This window comes from Giraffa tippelskirchi, chromosome 3 (assembly GCF_054371585.1).
Source record: "Giraffa tippelskirchi isolate mGirTip1 chromosome 3, T2T-mGirTip1v1.2.pri, whole genome shotgun sequence".
NCBI classification, from domain to species: domain Eukaryota; kingdom Metazoa; phylum Chordata; class Mammalia; order Artiodactyla; family Giraffidae; genus Giraffa; species Giraffa tippelskirchi.
Window position 1 is genome coordinate 96,112,494 of NC_137277.1, and position 20,783 is coordinate 96,133,276.

The following is a 20,783-nucleotide window of genomic DNA, read 5'->3' on the forward strand; positions in this document are numbered from 1 at the left end:
GAGCGTATTTGCCCAGATTTTCTTTATGGTGAACTAGTACTGACTTACCATTGCATATGGACATAAATGACCTCAAAATATCACTGGAATCTAGGCTTAACCACTGTGTTCTAGAGTCTCTTTAACCACCGTGCATGAGTGTGTGCATGCTAAGTCGCTTCTGTCGTGTTGAACCTGTGTCTCTTGTGTCTTCTGCATTGGCAGGCGGGTTTTTACCACTAGCATCACCTGGGCTACCACCTGGGAAGCCCTCTTTAACCACTGACCCTCAGTCAAAAGTGGCAAGTCGGCTCTTTATTCAGAATATATATAATTTGGTTTGAAAATGAAGAGAAAATTAAGTGAATATTTGACTGATTTATATCAAGTTTAATAGATAAATAATTTTCAAATAGTTTTTATAGTTGTAAAATATATATATACATATATATACACATATATCATTCAATGCAACTGAGATTTTGCTTTAATATTTTTATCTTAGGATTTTTAAAGTCTATCTTCATAAACAGGTATAAGTCTCCATTTTAATCAAAGTCTAGTTGAACTTTATTCAGATTTATCAGAGTTTATTAGTTTATAAGTTTGCAACTTGAGGATATTAATCTTTACCATTTTATGGAGTAAAATTGAGTACAGTTTCCATGGCCAAAAACAATCTTTTCCCATTACCAATGGTGGCTAGATTCACATTTGCTCCTTTACAGAAAATATAATTATAGACTATATGTGTAACTTTCCTCTATTTTTTTGATTTCTATCATCCTGAAAGTTTTAGTTGTAGTCTGCTTTTCAGTATTAGAGAAATATACTCAGAATCCATGATCTTAATGATTTCTATCATGTAACTCCAAAAGCATTTTGTATATACACCATAAGCCTAAATACTGTTCCTTTATACTTATATGCCCAAACTGTTAGAACAATTTGTGTGTGTGTATGTGTGGTGATGGTGATACATTAGAATTTTTTTCCCATGGCTGTTCATATATTTTCCTTATTAATAAGGTTATTATCTTTTGGAATAAAACAAATCTACGTGTGAATACTATTTCTATCTACCAGTAATTTGATCTTGGGCAAATTATGAACTTCTCTCACTTTAATTTCCTCATCTGTAAAGTGAGTAAAATAACACTACCCTATACAGGGTTGGAAGTTTAAATGAGATAATCTATTTAAAGTCTAAGAGTGACTCAGTGAATATTAGTTCCTTCTTCCCTTCCTTCCTCCTCACCTTAACAACTAATAAATTGCAATTCCTTAGCCAATCAACAAGGTCTAAAGTGCCAGGTCCAGAGAAAAGAGCAAAATTAATTGGATTTGAAATGACTTAAACTGATGCTCTTGATATGTGAACATTCTTCCATTTCCTCAAACTCATTCCCTTCATTTACTCTCCCAAAGATCTCTCCTTCCCTTGTCTGTCTCTCTGTTGGTTATATTACCTCCTCCAAAGCATGTAACCTCAAAACCTAGGAGTTACTTTTGATTCATCAGCTTCCTTTACTTCCTTTATCCAGCATCATAGACTACAAGAGTTGAAAGAAGCCTATCAGATCCGGTTTTCATTTATTGCCAAGTGGTTCTCTCACCTCTGCTGAGTAACTTCTAATATTAAGAAGGTCCTCCTTCTAACAAGAGAGCTCAATCCATTCTTTGAACAACTGACACTGTTAGAAAGACATACCTGTATTCATCAAAATCTGTTTCTCTGTAACCCACACTCATTGCTTAGCATTCTTTCTGCTGTAATATACAGAGTAATCTGAATCTTAATTTTTCTGCCTTATGATAGCCTTTCACAAAGAAAAGACATCAAGCATCATATGACTCCAGAGGGATTTTTCTTTTAGTTTCCTGTGATAAATACTTCCAGTTCTCTTATATGTTCTTAATATAATGTAGTTTCCAGACTTTTCATCTTCCTGAGAGCTCATATTTTTTCAGACATTAACTAAGACCCTGTTAAAACACAGTGTTTAGGGTTGGACAAAATACTGTAGGTACAGTCAGTACAGAGTACAGGAAAGATGAGATGTGACGTGTGATCCATGACCGGGTTTGCCTTTTGTCACCAGTGCTGGCACCCACAGACTTGTCTGAAGTTTTCCATAACCTAAGAAGTCTTAGCTTATTTTAATTTGAAGATCTGTTAAACTAGACCTCTCTAGTTATTTTTGGAGGTTAATTTTGAGCCTACATGCAAATACTTAGGTTTATACTTCTCTTTTTCATATTATTAATCTTGATTAATCTTTTCAAATCTCATATATTTGTGTGTATCTCATGCACCTTCCTTTTTGTATAACTCCTCATCCTCTCAGTGCTATATTCTGGCTGTGAATCATTCATCCCATTGGATCAAGGTGATACTTATGAATTCACATTTGCACCCATATTTAAATGTGAAATTATCCTCATTAATTATTCATATCCATTGCATTGGTCTGTAGACATTTAAGGCATGGGTCCAATTTCTGATCTGCTTCCCTCTTGTTTTTCCCTAGGAATTACTGGAAATCTCTCCACTAGATCTTCCCTAATAATCATTTTATTTATTATCCCATTGCTTTGAATTCTAAAGTAATTTCAGCTTTAATTCTTTTGATTGAATCAGATAATCTCTGACCCAGTAAGTCAACATAACCTGCTTTCTGTATTTGGCCCAATGGCAAGGCATTAATATTACAACCCTTGATCTAGAAAGGAGAAATCCTGTTTCCTAATACCATTTACTTTTATCTCCCTTTCTCTATCCTTTCCAAAGTTATCGCCTTCAGATGCAGGGAGAAATGAAAACACCACCTGTGTTCCCAGACTTTCTATTTCCTATCTAGGACTTCAACATCATGAGAGAGAAATCCCAGGTTCCTTCAGATGCTATAATACAGCCCCATATGATTCAGCAGAAGTGGGTAGCATTTGGGTTTGATTAGTCTTGGCAGGCACTCTGTCACATCTCAGGAAAAGGCTCCAAGAGGACCACACACCTCCCAATTAGCCATGTCAGGCTTGCATCTGGCTCTCTTTGTGTCCTTCAGGAGGAAGTCAATGCCACCCAAAGTAGTCTCAGGATTTCCAACACCTGCCACCTCCTGTGACAACGTCTTTTTGTTCTGTAGACCAAAATACGCTGCTTCTTTGGAATATCTCAGCCCATCCTTTATGGGCAGAACCTCAGATTTCTATGCCACTCCAGACCACGGTGGTGGTGGTTTAGTCTCTAAGTCACGTGTGACTCTTGCAACCCCATGGACTGTAGCCTACCAGGCTCTCTGTCTATGGGATTTCCCAGGCAAAAATTCTGGAGTGGGTTGCCATTTCCTTTTCTACTCCATCGTATAGAGATTCTTAAATGATTCAGCAGCATGAGAGAATTTAAAGACAAATAAAATGCAGAGCCTGCCCTCAAGGAATCTATGGTCTAGGAAATGAGAGCTGTGTATTAATATAATAATGACAATCGTGATGCACTTTACATTCTCTCATTAAAATCACACAGCTCTTCTTTTTAGTAACCATAAATATCACCATTTTAGCAATCAGGAAACCGAGGCTTTGGGCTTTAATTGGCCTGTCAGGAATCATCTGCAGCAGAGTTGAGACTTGAACCCTTTTCTTCTGAAGGGAACTGGTCCTCCATTCTACCATTCTCTACTACTAGAATAAAAAGATGGTGAAATACCAGGGAAGTTTTCTGAGTACTGGCACTATGTCAGCCTCTATTTCATTTATTTTTCATAACACTTCCATCACAGTTTGATATTTTCCTGACTTTGTTAATTGGAGATAGAGATGATTAAGTGACTTGTCCAAGGTCACACAATAAGCAAGTAGCTGGAGTATTTGTTTTCAGAGCTCACTTTTCTCTCCTCTGGAGCATGCAATCTCCACTACATTTACTCTTCCTTTACTTCCTCGGAATCTTTTTTACTGACTTCCTTCTTAGATTATTTCCTCTGTCTTGTATAAGTAGAATGAAAAGAATAGTCCTATAAAAGTGAATCAGAAATGACTTTGTGGAAGAAAAGAAAGAGCTGTGGTTCTCTTTTAAAAAAATTTGAAAAGACTTAAATGTCATATTGGAAGCTTCATAAAGTGCAGGCTTCAAGACTCTGTCCTAAATATGGTCAGTCTCTAGATTCAGTAGTTCTTGAATGGGGCTTGGGAGTCTGTGTTCTCCAAATCTCTCAATTGATTTTGTGACAGATAGACAACAGATCTTACTTTGGAGGGAGAAAAACAACTAAGTGAAATTTTCTCTTTCAACCCTGTGTTATATTCTTTCACTTACCAAGCTTTGTTATTTATTCACTCTGTTTCCTTGGAATTCATGGGCTCCATTTAGCCCCCTTCCCCCTCCTACATTCACTCTTAGGAGCCCTCACCGTTTCTACTAAATAATAATACAAAGACGTGTTCTTCCTTGGTTTTCTCCAGCTAGGAGGGTCAGCCAGCCCTTATTTTTCACATAAACAGAGTTCATCTCAAATTTTAAAAAATGAATAGCACGTACCTTACAGACCACTATAAGATAACCACTGATCACATTATCAGATAATTGCATGAGGAAAAATGTAATGTTCGTTCTTTGATGTTTGCCCTTGAAACTCTTTCTGCCAACTTTATTTGCCACGCTGTACATTCCTGGGCTTCCACTGTACAGCTTCTCCTAGGATATGACCTTCAAGATGGCCTGGTTCAGGAAGATCTCTTGGAGAAGGAAATGGCACTCCACTCTCGTATTCTTGCCTGGGAAAGCCCGTGGACAGAGGGGCCTGGTGGGCCACAGTCTGTGAGTTCGCTAAGAGATGGATACAACTCAGCAACTAAACAACAACAGAGGCCCGGTTATTCCTTTCCAACTAAACAACAACAGAGGCTCGGTTATTCCTTTCCCTAGTAATCGAGCTATTCGAAATGACTGGTGATGTGAGAGCCTTGAGGTGTCAACTCAGTCACCTTCAGTAGTCACTACAACATACAAAGACTCAAGTCCTTTGTTCTCTACTGAGCAACAAAACCTTAACACTTTGAACAGGTTCAGCTGTTACCGAGGCTGGACATTTCTAAATGTAAATTGAGGTAGAATGCAGAGTAATGACATCATTGGGCATTGTGAATGCAGGACTGAAGAACTGACAGCACTCCTCCAATTCAGCACTAGGCTCAGGGGCAAAACAGTGCAAGCCTTGCAGGTCTCAGTTCTCAGACAAGGGATTGAACCTGGGCCATAGCAGTGAAAGCCAGAATCCTAATCATTACGTCACCTGGGAACTCCCATAAGTTTGTTTTCTGTGTCTGTGAGTCTGTTTCTACTTTGTAAGTAAGTTCATTTGTATTTTAGATTACGTTAGATTACATTTAGTTCATTGGTATTTTTTTTAGTTTATACATACATTGTTGTTCAGTCACTAAGTCATGTCCAACCTCAATGCCATGCTCCTCTGTCCTCTACTACATTCTGGAGTTTGTTCGAACTCATGTCCGTTGAGTCAGTGATGCTGTCTAATCATCTCATCCTCTGTTGCCCTCTTCTCCTCCTGCCCTCAGTCTTTCCCAGCATCAGGGTCTTTTCCAGTGAGTCTTTACATCAGGTTGCCAAAGTACTGGAGCTTCAGCTTCATCATCAGTCCTTCCAATGAATATCCAGGGTTGATTTCCTTTAGGATGGACTGATTGGATCTCCTTGCAATCTAACAGACTCTCAAGAATCTTCTCCAGCATCACAGTTTGAAAGCATCAGTTCTTCAGAGCTCAACCTTATTTATGGTCCTACTGTCACATCTGTACATGACTACTGGAAAAACCATAGCTTTGACTAAATGGACCTCTCTCAGGAAAGTGATGTCTCCACTTTTTAATATGCTGTCAAATTTTGTCATAGTTTTTCTTCCAAGGAGAGATTACATGTATAAGTTATATCATATGATATTTTTCTTTTTCTTTTTGACTTAGTTCACTTAATAAGATAATCTCTGTGTCCATCCATGTTGCTTCAAGTGGCATTATTGCATTCTTTTTGTGGCTGAGTAATATTCTGTTTTATATATACATATATATGTATATATAAAACATCTTTTTTATGCATTCATATGTTGATGGACATTTAGGTTGCTTCCATGTCGTGTCTATTGTAAATTGTGCTGCTATGAACACTGAGATTAATGTATCTTTTCAAATTAGGGTTTTCCTCTTTTCTGGATATATGCCCAGGAGTAGGATTGTTGAATCATTAGTAACTCAATTTTTATTTTTTTTAAGGAACTTGCTATTTTGTTCTTTTTCAGCCACCAAAGCTGGTCTAGCAGTCCATCCCTTCACCTCCACCTGTTCTCCTAGGCAGTATCTTACCATCTTACCTTTGCTTCTCTGCATCCTCCAATTCCTTAGGCAGGTTGCCTCTGGCCTGATCCCCAAACAACTCTACAGCCCACAAGGGTCCTGTGAACTGTTATATTGAATTTAAAGTACTCTTGGTGTTTATAGCCTTTATAGCTTGACTTTGTTTTAAAAATTCAAATTTTGTTTCTTACTTAGGCTTAATTTTAGTTTATCTCTTCACCAACCCACGGTTTACAAGATTAAAATTTTTTCTAAACCCTTCCAAAATGGAAGTTGCTTCTTCCATTTTGCTGTCACTTTCTTTGTTTCCATGGAAGAATTATCACATTGTGTTGTGATCATTTGTTTTGTTTTCTTGAGTCTTGGTCCATGTGCTTGGCTAGAAAGAGTTCCTGAGAATTGTCAGCTATACCTTAAACATCTTTGTGTTCCAGACACAATGTCTACACCTAATGAAAAGACATTGAATAAATGCTTATTGACATGTGAATGAATGAAATGATGGATAAGCTGTTACATCTAATTAACTTATAATGCAAACATTTCTGTTAATGCTTGGCACATAGTAGGCCTTTGAGCAATACCCTTTTTGTTTGACAATGCTTTCTCTTTCTTTTTAACTTTGGCATTTTTAAAGGTACCGTTAGTTGAACAGCTCTTCCGCAAAGAGTTCGAACCATTTTTGAAGAAATGGTATCATGTTACTAGATTAAGTGGTGATACCCAATTGAAAATAACATTTCCAGAAGTTGTCAAGTCTCATGACGTTATTATCAGTACAGCTCAAATCCTTGAAAACTCCCTTTTAAACTCAGAAGAAGGTGAAGATGATGGTGTAGAGTTGTCAGGTTGGTTGAAATGTTTATTTTTGTAAAATAGTATTAATATTGATAGTAGTAACAGGGACTGTATTAGTTAAATAAGTTTTTAAAAGTTGATTAAATATTTAAATGTTTATTATTTTTATGCTTTATCAATTTTTTATTGAAGTGTAGTTGATTTACAATGTTGTATTGATTTCTCCTGTATAGCAAAATGATTCATTTATACATATATACATTATTTTTTTAATATTCATTTCCATTATTGTTTATCATAGGATATTGAATATAATTCTCTTCTACAACCTTGTTGTTTATCCATTCTATATATAAAAGCTTACATCTGCTAACTCCAATCTCCTACTCCACAATTTTGATTTAGATTGTCATCCATTGCTTAAGTTTTCATTAAAAACCTTCTTCCTTGGGGAAGCAAACAAAAAGTGGGATAAGTTTTGAATTAGATCACTTTATTCTGCATCAGTATATCATTATTAAACCAAACAGTTACTGGACTTCCAATTTACTCAGTGTTTCTAAGTACCACCAAGTTCTTTCTAAGTTTTAGTGGATCCTGTTAGATATGCCCTCTTCTCTGTAGAATAAATACAGTCCTTTCTATTTTGTGGGGGATAGGAAGAAAAGGTAGGAGCAAGGCAGAGAAGGAAGTATATAAGATCATAATAATTAAATGCAATGTTAAAATAAGGTAAAATTATTCCATTTTAAATGTTTTTCATTTGATAGAATGAAGATAAAATTCGCCAACTTTAAATATTTTCTTAAAGAACAAAAATGTAATCCTGAGAGTTTTGGGGAATAAGTCGGGATTTGATATCCATCCCATAACACTTTTTAGATCTATAAATTTTCTGAAACTCACCTATTAAATGGGGATAATAACAGGGATAGTTTCATGATTAATATGCACAAACATCTGTGTATACAGGTGGCTAGGATACTTACATTTCCCTTTTTTTTAAAGATACTTGGCTGCTAAGTTTCCTAAACTTAAAGGTACCTTTTCACTGTATCTTGCCAACATGGACAAATAAACCACTTTAATTTCCTTTGAAGACTTTTCTCTCATCATTATTGATGAATGCCATCACACCAACAAAGAAGAAGTCTATAACAACATCATGAGGCGTTATTTGGAACAGAAGTTGAAAAACAATAAACTTAAGAAAGAAAACAAATCAGTGATTCCCTTACCTCAGATAGTGGGACTAACAGCCTCACCAGGTGTTGGAGGAGCCAACAAGCAAGCCAAAGCAGAAGAACACATTCTAAAAGTAAGTCATTAAATTTATACATGATTCAAAAAACCAAAGTTAGAGCAAATGCTAGTGCTTCTTGGGTAAGATTAAGTCCAAGTGCTGTGAAATGCATGAAGGATAGTATTCCATGCTCATCAGTTAAATGAAATCTATGTGCTTTGAAGTGAATAGACTCAGTCTTGTACAAAGGAGTAAATGCCTTAATAAATTACTGTGACACAGAACAATATCAAAAAACTTATAGAGAGCAAACTTAGTGAAAAGATGGGACAAATTAAATACCTGCCTTTAAATATCTGTCCTTAATTGTCAAACTTAATGATCTATTCATAGAAGTATGCATAAACTATGAAAGTTTCTAATTTTCCTACATATTCTGTGAATTTCAAAATTACATATTTTCTTCTGTGCCTTTTTTTGTTGTTGTTCTGTGTGATACTCAGGTTCCAGGTAATTCAAATTAAATGGGAAATGGAGATATGAGAATCTTTAATTAAAAACATACTTCTCCGCTGCCCCCAAATGGTAACAACACACATAGTACTATTGTTAATCTCAAGCACTGAAAGAATTTAGAGTAATTCACACAAGATGTTGACACGAAGGCATTGCATTTGCATTTTAAGTCCCTTATTTTTAAGTTGAAGTTGGTAAAAATCATATAAGTAGACAAAAGCACAATTATTTTCTCCAACATACTATTTATTACTAGAATTAAGGACTAACGCCAATCCAAATCCAGGTACATGGGCTTTGTCTACTTCTATCTTTGCACTGTCCCCTTTTCTGTGTAGAGGAAAGTGGTAATATGATCCATGGATGTCAAGATGACCCATAAATGCCTTGTGTAATATGGTTAGCTTATAAACATTCTCCTCTCATCTCTGCAATTTTATGTACTCTCTCTATGTCACTTTTTCCATCTGGAAAAATGGAATTTAAGAAATGAAAAGAAATACTTTTTCTGGAATTTTCTACCAATTTGATTTAGAAGTTCTTTTTTAACTCTATCAGGATGAATATTACTGGTTGGACCCACAGTGAAGCAATACTAAAATGCTGTGTTTAGCAAATCATGCTACATATTTCTCATACAAGAAAAATTTCTACATTGAATCAATTGAAAGGGATAGTATTTGAATATTGAAGTGTCTCTTTTTCAGATATGTGCCAGTCTTGATGCAGTTACCATTAAAACTGTGAAACAAAATATTAATCTACTTAAAGAGCAAATAAAGGAGCCATGCAAAAAGTTTGTAATTGCAGATGACACCAAAAAAGTATGTGCTTAAATTTTTATATTTGATTGATGATACCGTATTCAACTGAAAGATGCAAAGATTATCTTACACTGACGCTCTGAATAATACTATTTTAAATTTTTGCAGAAAAGTTAGTTTTATTCTTTTTTATTTATATTAGGCAGCAAAGCACTGCTGTGAATTCTTAATCTTTTAGTTTTCCTGTTTATACAAAGAGTAGCTTAGTACTTTGTTTACTACATATCAGTTGTGGTGGGAGAGAAAGGGTAAAGGGGGGGAAGGTTGTAAAGCTAAACTAGAGGGATTACCATAGTTTCTTTTATTCTTTTTACTTTTCTGAGTTGATTTTCCCAACATTGAACAGAGCCAGTTTTGACTACCAGATTTCAGTTGGCAATGATAACAGGTATCCCACCTAATTGACATATTTAGTTTCTTAGGAAAACACTTATGGTAAAGAAGTGAAATATTTACTTTAACAGTGTTTTTGTGATGAATATCTTATTATAAAAATCAACCTGAGTCAGTTTGAACATTGTGATTAGTACATTATGTCAATACTTTCTTTTGTAAAATATTAAAAGCACCATAAATTTTAGCTGTGTGTCCTTGATAGTAAGTGTAATCTTTGCAAATCTACCTCATAAGGATGTTGCGTTATGAAATATGCATAATATATAATATTGTGTTTGAAATATAGGCACCAAACTAATGTTAGCAACCAATCTCCATAGGTCATTCTTTTCTGGAAATTTTGAAAAATAGAACTGTCTATTCCAGCTGAACTAGCACATTTGAGTGTACTTGATTTTTTTTTCACTTTTTTCATTCAGTTTTACTTAATAAGTTTAAATGCATGTTTCTAATCATAATCATTAAAAATAATCCTCAGCATACTCAGAGTATATTTTAAAAGAATTTGCTGCCTTATCTTTTGTCTTAATTAACTTATGCTGTGCTTAGTCACTCAGTCGTGTCCAACTCTTTGTAACCCCATGGACTGTAGCCTACCAGGCTCCTCTGTCCATGAAATTCTCCAGGCAAGAATACTGGAGTGGGTTGCCATGCCCGCCTCCAGTTTCCTCCAACTTAATTAACTTTGGGTATACTTTGTATTGGGTTTCCCTGGTGGCTCAGCTGGTAAAGAATCCACCTGCAGTGCCAGAGACCTGGGTTCGATCCCTGGGTTGGGAAGATTCCCTGGAGAAGGGAACGGATACCCACCCCAGTGTTCTGGCCTAGAGAATTCCATGGACTGTACAGTCCATGGGGTCAGAAAGAGACAGACATGACTGAGCGACTTTCACTTCACATACTTTTTTATTGAAGTATTAATATAAAACACATACAGAAAGGTTCAAGTTCATAAGTGTGCAGATTGCTGAATCTTCATAAACTGAAAACACTTGTATAACCAAAATCCAGATCAAGGGACTTCCTTTGCAGTCTAGTGGTTAAGACTCCACCCTTTCAGTGCAGGAAGTGTGGGTTTGATCCCTGGTCAGGGAACTGAGATCCCACATGCTAAGCAGTGTGACCAAAAATAAAAAATGAAATCCCCATAGTATGTATTCTTCTATGTCTGGCTTTTCTCAAAACTCTACCTTTTAAAATTTTATTTTGGTACAAATAATACTGAAACCAGTTCTTCACCAAGGAATGTTTTTTTAAACTAAATTCAGGCTTTTTAAATAATTGGAATATTACTTTAATATGTATTTTTAAAATAGCTATTAGCATTCAAGGTGTATAATATTCATTAATTTTATTTTTTAAGTTTAAAATGGGAGATTCTAGCACAGATACCTGGTGTTGGTGTGGTGTGGCTTGAGGGTGGAGGTAAAATAGCTGATTAAAAAAAAAATGAATGTATAAAGAGGTGATCAGAATAACTTGTTACATTTTCTAGACAATGAGTCTGAATCAAATTTGTTATAACATATAAATTATTTTAATAAATATAATGTTACTCATTCAACAATATAAACATGTAAGAATAAGTGTATCATTTATTTTTAGGATCCATTTAAAGATAAGCTGCTGGAAATAATGACAAAGATTCAAACTTTTTGCCAAATGAGTCCAATGTCAGATTTTGGAACTCAACCCTATGAACAATGGCTCATTAAAATGGAAAAAAAAGGTAATTTGGGTTTTAACATAACATTTGCTTTATCCCATGTTTATACCAAGATTCCAGGTCACATGTTCCCAAGCAAACTGAAAGCAAATATAATAGCAAATGGAATTTCTGTGTTCTAAGTAGGACAAGGATAAAATGTCCTGACTCCTTATCTAAGGAAAGAGGCACCAATTCATCCATTTTCTCTTAATTTCCAGAGTCTTTCACTTATTATATATTTAAAGTAGTAAGATAAATATTAGCATCTCTGTTTCCACATGCAAGCTTAACTAATGTGTTTTTCATGCCATTCCTCAGAGTCAGCATGAATCAAGTGGTTTTTTTTTTTTTTTGCTGATGCAGAATAGAAGTAGCAAGTCTAGGAGTCAGAAAACTTGCCCCCTTTTTGTGCTCATGGCACATTTTGAGCCTTAATTTGCTCATTTCAAAAACAAAGTGAAGCCTGTTTTCAAGTCAGTATCATAAACACATTAACATATTCAAGTCCACAGCACACTTGGGGGAGTATTCTATCATTATTTCATTGTACATAACATATTTTTCATAGCTGCAAAAGAAGGAAATCGCAAAGATCGTGTTTGTGCAGAACATCTGAGGAAGTACAATGAGGCCCTACAAATTAATGATACAATCCGTATGATTGATGCATATAATCACCTTGAAACTTTCTACAATGACGAGAAAGAGAAGAAGTTTGCGGCCCTCCTAGGAGATGACACTGAAGAGAGTGATGACAATGGTGATGATAAAGATGTGGGTGATGGAAAAAAACCTTTGAAGCTGCATGAGACAGATGACTTTCTCATCTCTCTATTTTTGGGTAAGAATCAGTATAACATTTTTGCATGGACTCATGCATTTATCTCTTTGGCATGAACCCACTGCTTCTTAAGAACTCTCCAAAAACTTCTCTTAAAATCTCTCATTTTGAAAGAAGAAACTCCATTCATATTGGAGCTATTTCTAATTGATAGGATTAACTAGCAATGAGCTGTATTATCTTAATTTATCATTTGATCATCTGGTTTTATTATTAAGTTGACCACAATAAATTTATTTTAAAAACTAGCTTGATTATTGGATACGGCACAAGATTAACTATAGTTGAACTTCTTAGTACTTCATTATATGAAGTCTTCCAGTTAGTTATTCACATATTTTATGAATTTAAGCTAATTATTTCTTGCAAATCAAAACTGTGATAAGATACACCTCACACAGTCAGAATGGCCATCTACAAATAGCAAGTGCTAGAGAGAGTGTGGAGAAAAATGAGCCCTCCTGCACTGCTGATGGAAATGTAAATTTGTGGAGCCACTGTTGAGAACAGTATGGAGGCTCCTTAAAAAAGTAAAAACAGAGTTACTATATGATCCAGCAATCCTATTTCTAGGCATATATCCAGAGAGCACTCTAATTTAGAAGGATGCATGCATCCAAATGTTCATAGCAGAACTATTCACAATAGCCAAAACATGGATGCAACCTAAATGTACATCAATAGATGAATGGATAATAAAGATGCTATACATTTATATCTATATCTATATTTATATCATCTATATCTGTAGCTATACATGTACACACACAATGGAAGATACTACTCAGCTATGAAAGAAGAATGAAATAATGCCATTTGTAGCTACATGGGTGAACCTGGAGGTTATCATACTAAATGAAGTAAGCCATTCAGAGAAAGACAAATAATTATCTTATATCAGTTATATGTGGAAAATCAAATATGATACAAACTTATTTATAAAACAGAAACAGACTCACAGACATAGATAGGAAACTTATGGTTACCAAAGGGGAAAGGCAGAGGGAGAGGGATAAATTAGGAGTTTGGGATTAGCAGATACAAACTACAACCAATATATATATAAAACAGATAAACAGCAAGGTCCTACTGTATAGCCCAGGGAACTATATTCAATATTTTTGAATAAACCATATGGAAAAGAATATTTTAAAAATGTATATATGTTTCTGTATACTTTGCTGTATATCTATCTGAAACTGACAGAACATTGTAAATTGAGTATACTTTAGTTAAAAAAGGAAATAAATGAATTATTTCTTAAAGGAAATAAGAAAAAGTTGAAAAAGCTAGCTCAAAACCCAGAACATGAAAATGAAAAGCTCATCAAATTGAGAAACACCATAATGGAACAATATTCAAGGACTGAAGGATCAGCACGAGGAATAATTTTCACAAAAACACGACAGAGTGCATATGCCCTTTCCCAGTGGATTATTGAAAATGAAAAATTTTCAGAAGTAGGAGTCAGAGCCCACCATCTTATTGGCGCTGGACACAGCAGTGAGTTCAAGCCCATGACACAGGTGAAAACATCCTTTTGGATTTTTTTTTTTAATGCTGTCATTTCTCTTCACTTGTAGTCTTTTTTCATCAATCTTCTCACCAACCCACAAATACTTTAATAGAATGAAACAATTGTTCTTGAAAGAAAATGTGTTTAATAGCCAACAATCTGTGGCATTTGATAGGCTAAGCTTTGTTCTAGGAATCACTTTCACCATATTCTTGGAGGAACTTTCTATATAGGATTTCTTTTGCAAAAATGCTTAACACTTAAACTTAGTAACAAAAGGGGACAACAGTCACAAAATAATATCAAATGGAAAAATCAAATTTCCACAAAAATGTGTACATTATAATTAGAACTATGTAAAATATGTTTGCATAGGATGAGATCTTTAAGGGAACTTGGAAAAAATAAGACATTTGATGTGATAGAGATTTGGGACTATGAGAGATTTTCTTTTCGAGTTTGGTTTTGTTTTGCTTTTAATTTATCATACTACTTATGTGCACAGGAAAAAAACACTTGGAAGAAGGAAAAAAAGACACTTATAGAGATTATAAATATGGGTGAAACAGAAATGGCTTATTAGTATAAAGTGTCTTCTGAAGCCCTATTGGTCCTGAGTTTTTCTGGACAAAGGGACACTTTAGTTCCATTATGGTCATCATCATTTGGTCCATTGGAACAAACTGAATTTGTTTTAACATTTGTTGAAAAGAAGTTGTTCTTCAAATTGTGCACTAAAACTCTTGATATACTCTCTGCTTATATTGGAGTTGCCTCTAAAGTTTATGGCAAAGAAAGCACTGTTTTCTTTAGGTAAGGAGTTTACATCCTTCTTTATGATGAGAGCTGCTTTACTTGCTATGTTTTCCTCTTCGCCCTAGCTGCCAGGAAACTTATAGCAAAACTGAAGTTCATTCTCTCAGCTTCTGTTTTAATTCCTACAAGCGATACACCTATACTTTTTCACTTTTGGTCCCATTTTTTAGTTTTTATTCAATTAGCTTTAGTGTTAAGACTTTGATTTTATGTGGCCTTGGCTCCTCTTTGAAAAGAGATGGGTTACAAATGGCAAGTATGCATTCAAGCTACTTTTTGCTTATCCAGTTTTGACTAGGTGGCTGAATGCCAAAATATAGGACACATCCCCTTCCTCACTCCCCACATCCTCACCTGTAGACTGATTTGGACTTACTCATTGGAAGAGGAGTTAGGCATCTATGTAATATGATGTGAGGGTCTGACACTGAGTCTGAAATTCTCACTATTATAGTTACTCCTTTGAATGAAGGCACAAACATCTGCTAAAATCCAAGGATCTGTCAAGTTTGTATCAATAGTGGGCATGAGTGCAAGAAGGAGAAATTATCAGAGAAGACTGGAGAGTGATCATTCTGCAGGATTCTCCAGCAGTTAGAAGTCAAAAAGAAAGACGTATGTCATCCTGCTTCTGAAAAGAATTGGATGGGAATAGGAGAACATACAGTCTATCTGACAGGTGTATTTTTGTTTAATGTATGGAGGCAAAAGATAGGGTAAATATATACCAAAGGCCACTGGGTCAACAGCTTTGATAAGAATAGTTATGAAAATAAAACTCCACTGGCTACATCAAGCTAGGATTATGCTCACCAGTTCCTCCTGTGTAACAGCCAAAGTGAATATTTGATTCCTTTACCTATGTTAACTTTCAAAATTCAGATTTTTTAAAATTTAAATATAACTGTTTTAATTATGTTTTTAATAGCCTCTTCTTTCATTTTTATTGATATCATCCTTTTGAACAGATAATATATTTGCCTCTTCAAAAATTAATAAAGTACAGGGCACGCCAGTGTCCTTCAGTCTCCCAGCTCCTCTCCCTGGAGGCAACTAATGCTTTCAGTTTCTGCCAGGAATACTTCATGTTTCTTTGCTTGAATGACTCTTAAAGTGACCAAATGCAAAATACAGTGTATATTTTCTCTCTGACTCAAAATTTGACTGTCTTTAAAAGTGTCATTGCATCTTATTCTCTGACTATTCAAGATTCTGAAGTTAATGTAGTAAAAAGGAAAGCCTATTTTAGTTTCTCACTGCTGTATCCTCTTCTCAACTGAAAGCATCTCCTCCTTTCTTCCTCCTAAGTCACCCATCAGTTTGTTTCCTTGGCACAAATGATGGCCTTCCCACCTCCAGACTGGAGGATGGAAATATTTTTGTTATTGTGCGGTAATCCCAGATTGGAAATCAAATGTTGCCTCGCCATCATGTCTTTGTTCAATGCCAAAAACAGATGGCAGCAAATCCGTGTATGATCTAATCCTTTCATTTACACTGACCAGTTGCAATTTAGTATTTCTTTTCCTAATTAGAAGATTTTAATGTGTTTAGCATTACAACATTTAATTTACTAAAATGTTTCTACAGAATGAACAAAAAGAAGTCATTAGTAAATTTCGCATGGGACAAATAAATCTGCTTATCGCTACCACAGTGGCAGAAGAAGGTCTGGATATTAAAGAATGTAATATCGTTATCCGTTATGGTCTCGTCACTAACGAAATAGCCATGGTCCAGGTACATTTAGATACCTCAAATATGTTAATTTCTTATTTTGTGTTCTTGTTTTGTTTTGTTTTAGTAAAACAGCACACATGAAAGGGAAAGTGAAAGTTGCTCACTTGTGTCCGACTCTTTGCGACCCCCTGGACTATACAATCCATGGAATTCTCCAGGCCAGAATACTGAAGTGGGTAGTCTTTCCCTTCTCCAGGGATCTTCCAATTCAGGGATCAAATCCAGGTCTCCCGCATTGCAGGCGGATTCTTTACCAGCTGAGCCACAAGGGAAGCCCTTTTATTGTGTGTTTCGTTTTCTTTTAGTAGAACAGCATACCTAGTTTAAAAAATATATCTGTTTTCCCACAAGAAGAGAAATCAACCAGATAATCAGAAAGCCACCAAATTAAGACATACTTGAATTTCAGAAGTTGATGTGTTATTCAATGCCTCACTACTCAAAATGAATTTTTCATGAGGATGATAGCATTGATGGTGAGGTTCCTGGCCAAGGACATAACATTTTTTGTTACTCAAAATGTGCCTTAGTATTAACTCTTTATACAAAAGTATAAAGAAATGTATTGGGCTTCCCTGGTAGCTCAGCAGGGTAAAGAATCCACCTGCAATGCAGGAGACCTGGGTTCGACCCCTTGGTTAGGAAGATCTACTGGAGGAGGGCATGGCAACCCACACCAATATTCTTGCCTGGAGAATCCCCATGGACAGAGGAGACTGGAGGGCTACAGTCCATGGGGTCACAAAGAGTCGGACATGACTGAACGACTAAGCACAGCCCAGCATAGAAATGTACCACCACACTAAGTGTATCTTCTTGGAACACTGAAGGTAGATGCCAGAAACAGAATGGCACTCGCCTCAGCTCTGGTGTCAAAGTCAGAGAGGCCCTTCTCCCCATTTGTCCTCCCTACCAGGAAGTGGGGCAATGGGACTCCCCCAGCCCAAATCACTGATGATGGTTTTCAGGGTTTGGGAGGGGTACCTGGGGAAAAGAAGGGCAGGACAGGATGGCCTTGTGTCATTGAGGCTTTTGAAGGCCAGTGTGGGCTTCCATGGTGGCTCAGTGGTAAAGAAATCACCTGCCAATGCAGGAGATATAACAGACATGGGTTCGATTCCTGGATTGGGAAGATCCCTTGGAGAAGGGCATGGCAACTCTCTCTAGTATTCTTGCCTGGAGGATCCCATGGACAGAGGAGCCTGGCAGGCTACAGTTCACGGGGTCACAAAAACTTGGACGCGACTGCAGTGACATAGCATGCATGCATGCATGCACGTGGGAACCTAACCATCATCATTCTACAACATTGTTTTTCATTGAAGTGCATTTTGAGTTTCAAATAGCCAACTTATTAAGAAAATGGATAATAACTGACTTTACAGAAAATAGAGGAATCATTTGATGATGGGATACTGAGCAGTGAATATCATTCCGGAACAAAAACAGGAGCATTTGCAGCAAAGAACAGACCTTCATTGACTTCATTGATTTGATTTCTTTCTGTTCTCAGGCCCGTGGTCGAGCCAGAGCTGCTGAGAGCATCTATGTCCTGGTTGCCCAAAGTGGCTCAGGGGTTGTTGAACGTGAGACAGTTAATGATTTCCGAGAGAAAATGATGTATAAAGCTATAGACCGTATTCAAAATATGAAACCAGAGGAGTATGCTCATAAGGTATTGTTTTGGGCCAACTCTGAATTTAGTTTTCACTTTTAAATGACTGCCTGTGGTTGCCATGATATCTCTTTGTGGTTAAGCCTCTAGACAGAAATTGTGCTGAATTATAAGTTCCAGTTTGAAGGACTGTTCTGAGACCAGATTCACATACAAAGACTCAAGATCCATGGTGGGCAGAAATCATCAGGGAGCTGTTCTATAAAGTTTGATAATATAAATTTAGATTTTCCCTGATCCAGAAAGACTAGTGCAACTCACTTATTCAATTCAACCTGCTCATCTTGGTCCCATCTAATCTGTACAGGCACAATTTTTTCATTTTAGAAATATTTGTGAAGTGCCTACTGCGTGTTAGGCAAGGTTGTAAAAACAGTGAATGTAGCCGCAAGCAACTCAGATAGATCCCTCCTACATGAAACTTGTATTTGAGTGAGTACATGGTGAGATTTGAGGAGGAGAAACGATAAAGAGAAATAAAGCAAGTAATACATGTATGGAGAGGAGAGCTGAAATGTTAGATCAAGACAATGTGAAACAAACATCTAGTTGGGCACTTTAGGTTAGGTGTTTGGGAAAGGCCTCTAAGAGGGAGAGACATTGAGGCCCCGAATGTTAAGAAAATAGATCATATACCATCTTGCTGCATCTCAGTTTACTAACATAGAATCATTTGAGTTGTGAGAGGAATGCAGCAAAGGAAGAATGTATTTCTACAATATTTCAGGAAATCCCCCATACCACTGAATTAAAGACTGTAACTACTATAATAGCAAACAATCCATTTAGAAGAAAATTCACACCCTTGCATATGGGTGTGAATGTTAGTTTCTTAACATTGGAATTGGCTCTACCCTAAATAGAGTTTCACGGAAGGGATGCTTTCAAATTGGTGTGCATTGCTATAAGCAACTCCAAGGTTTCCTGGCCAGGTTTCTACACGAATTTATATTTTAAAACCCCTTTAAATATAAGGCAAACCAAACATTTTGTGGTGTCAAATCAAACATTTGTAGCCATATAATACCACTGGAAAGTTAGCACTTTACATTTAAAGTACTAAATGAATAAATCACGTGGGATGTTTTTCAAAGATTGATGTTTCAAGACCAGTGTTTTGTATAAACTCTAGAACCATCTCTGGAGTTTGTGAGTCGCACTTTGCCAGATAATCTCTAGAAAAGACACAGTCCCTTTGGGGGCCCCATGGACTATCTGTTTTTAGATCTCCTTTGGCTAAGAGACCTACTCTCTTAAAATTGCTCCAGGTGGACAAACCCAGACAAGGGATGGCAATAACATGGGGTACGTGTTGCCACTCACTGCTCTGTTCAAAGCCCCATCACACATTGCCACCAGGTCAAAACACTTCTTTCTTCTGATTTAAGAATCCTTCTCAACATAACATGGGGGCAACCACTAATGAACAGTTTGAGTTGACATATAAGGGGAGGTCTATATTCCATGTTGTGTACTGAGTTTATACATAACCCCAAGCTTCTTCAGTCAAATCGGACTTCTAGGAGTAAGTTGAAGATACTAAATATTGTCCCTGGCCTTGACCCAACAACATTTGCCACATTACATTTTAGTTGGAATTAGGCTGATTATTATTGGAGAAGGAAATGGCATCCCACTCTAGTATTCTTGCCTGCAAAATTCCATGGAGGAGACTAGTGTGCTACACTGTAGTCCATGAGGTTGCAAAGAGTTGGGCACGACTGAGCGACTGAGCATGCACGCAGACAGATTATAGCTATGCCTCCCATGTATTTGTTATGATTTCTTTTCTTTTCTGGCCCTTCTAATTGTTTCATATCCTTTACTAGCTAGAGTTATTCTTTTGGTTTCTGATGTCCTGGTTACATATCCAAACACTGACCTTGGTTTTGTTTGCTTTTTCTTCTGTTGCATTCATAGTTATTTCTTAATTGCCCATATGTATCTGTTCCTGTGCCAAATCATCTTTTCACCAGCTCGCTGAACTGTAAATATCCTGCAAGAAGAGCCTAATTAAACTTTTAAAGAACAGAATACTTCAATTCATTATATTGTTATAATTTACATAGGAAATTTGTCTTCATACTTATCTGATCAAATCATATTATAGCCCACAGGTTCACTTGCAAGGTTTGTTCTCTTTTCTGTGCTAACTATGGCTGTCTCGAGCCAAGGTCTAAAACAGAGGTGAGAGCCAGAGAACTGGGCTATTCAGTTTTGTTCATCAGCACCGATAGTTTACTTTTCCTGAAAACTTTCCTTTGATTTTAAGGAAAACAATGGCTTCCTCCACAACTTAGTATCAATTTGTCATCTTTGAGAGGTTTAGTTTGGAGGTAAATTATTTAAAAACTAAAATTGT

At 36.2% G+C, this 20,783-nt stretch overlaps 1 protein-coding gene across 1 annotated transcript in view; it reads left to right on the plus strand.

Annotated features, from left to right (window-relative positions):
• IFIH1 (interferon induced with helicase C domain 1) overlaps positions 1-20,783 on the plus strand; it is a 57,215-nt gene that overhangs the window by 34,143 nt on the left and 2,289 nt on the right. Inside the window, exons 6-13 of the mRNA XM_081581590.1 lie at positions 6,986-7,196; positions 8,247-8,464; positions 9,613-9,729; positions 11,731-11,854; positions 12,402-12,674; positions 13,941-14,200; positions 16,597-16,746; positions 18,260-18,421. Coding sequence (XP_081437716.1) covers positions 6,986-7,196; positions 8,247-8,464; positions 9,613-9,729; positions 11,731-11,854; positions 12,402-12,674; positions 13,941-14,200; positions 16,597-16,746; positions 18,260-18,421 — 1,515 coding nt within the window. The remainder of the gene's footprint in view (positions 1-6,985; positions 7,197-8,246; positions 8,465-9,612; positions 9,730-11,730; positions 11,855-12,401; positions 12,675-13,940; positions 14,201-16,596; positions 16,747-18,259; positions 18,422-20,783) is intronic.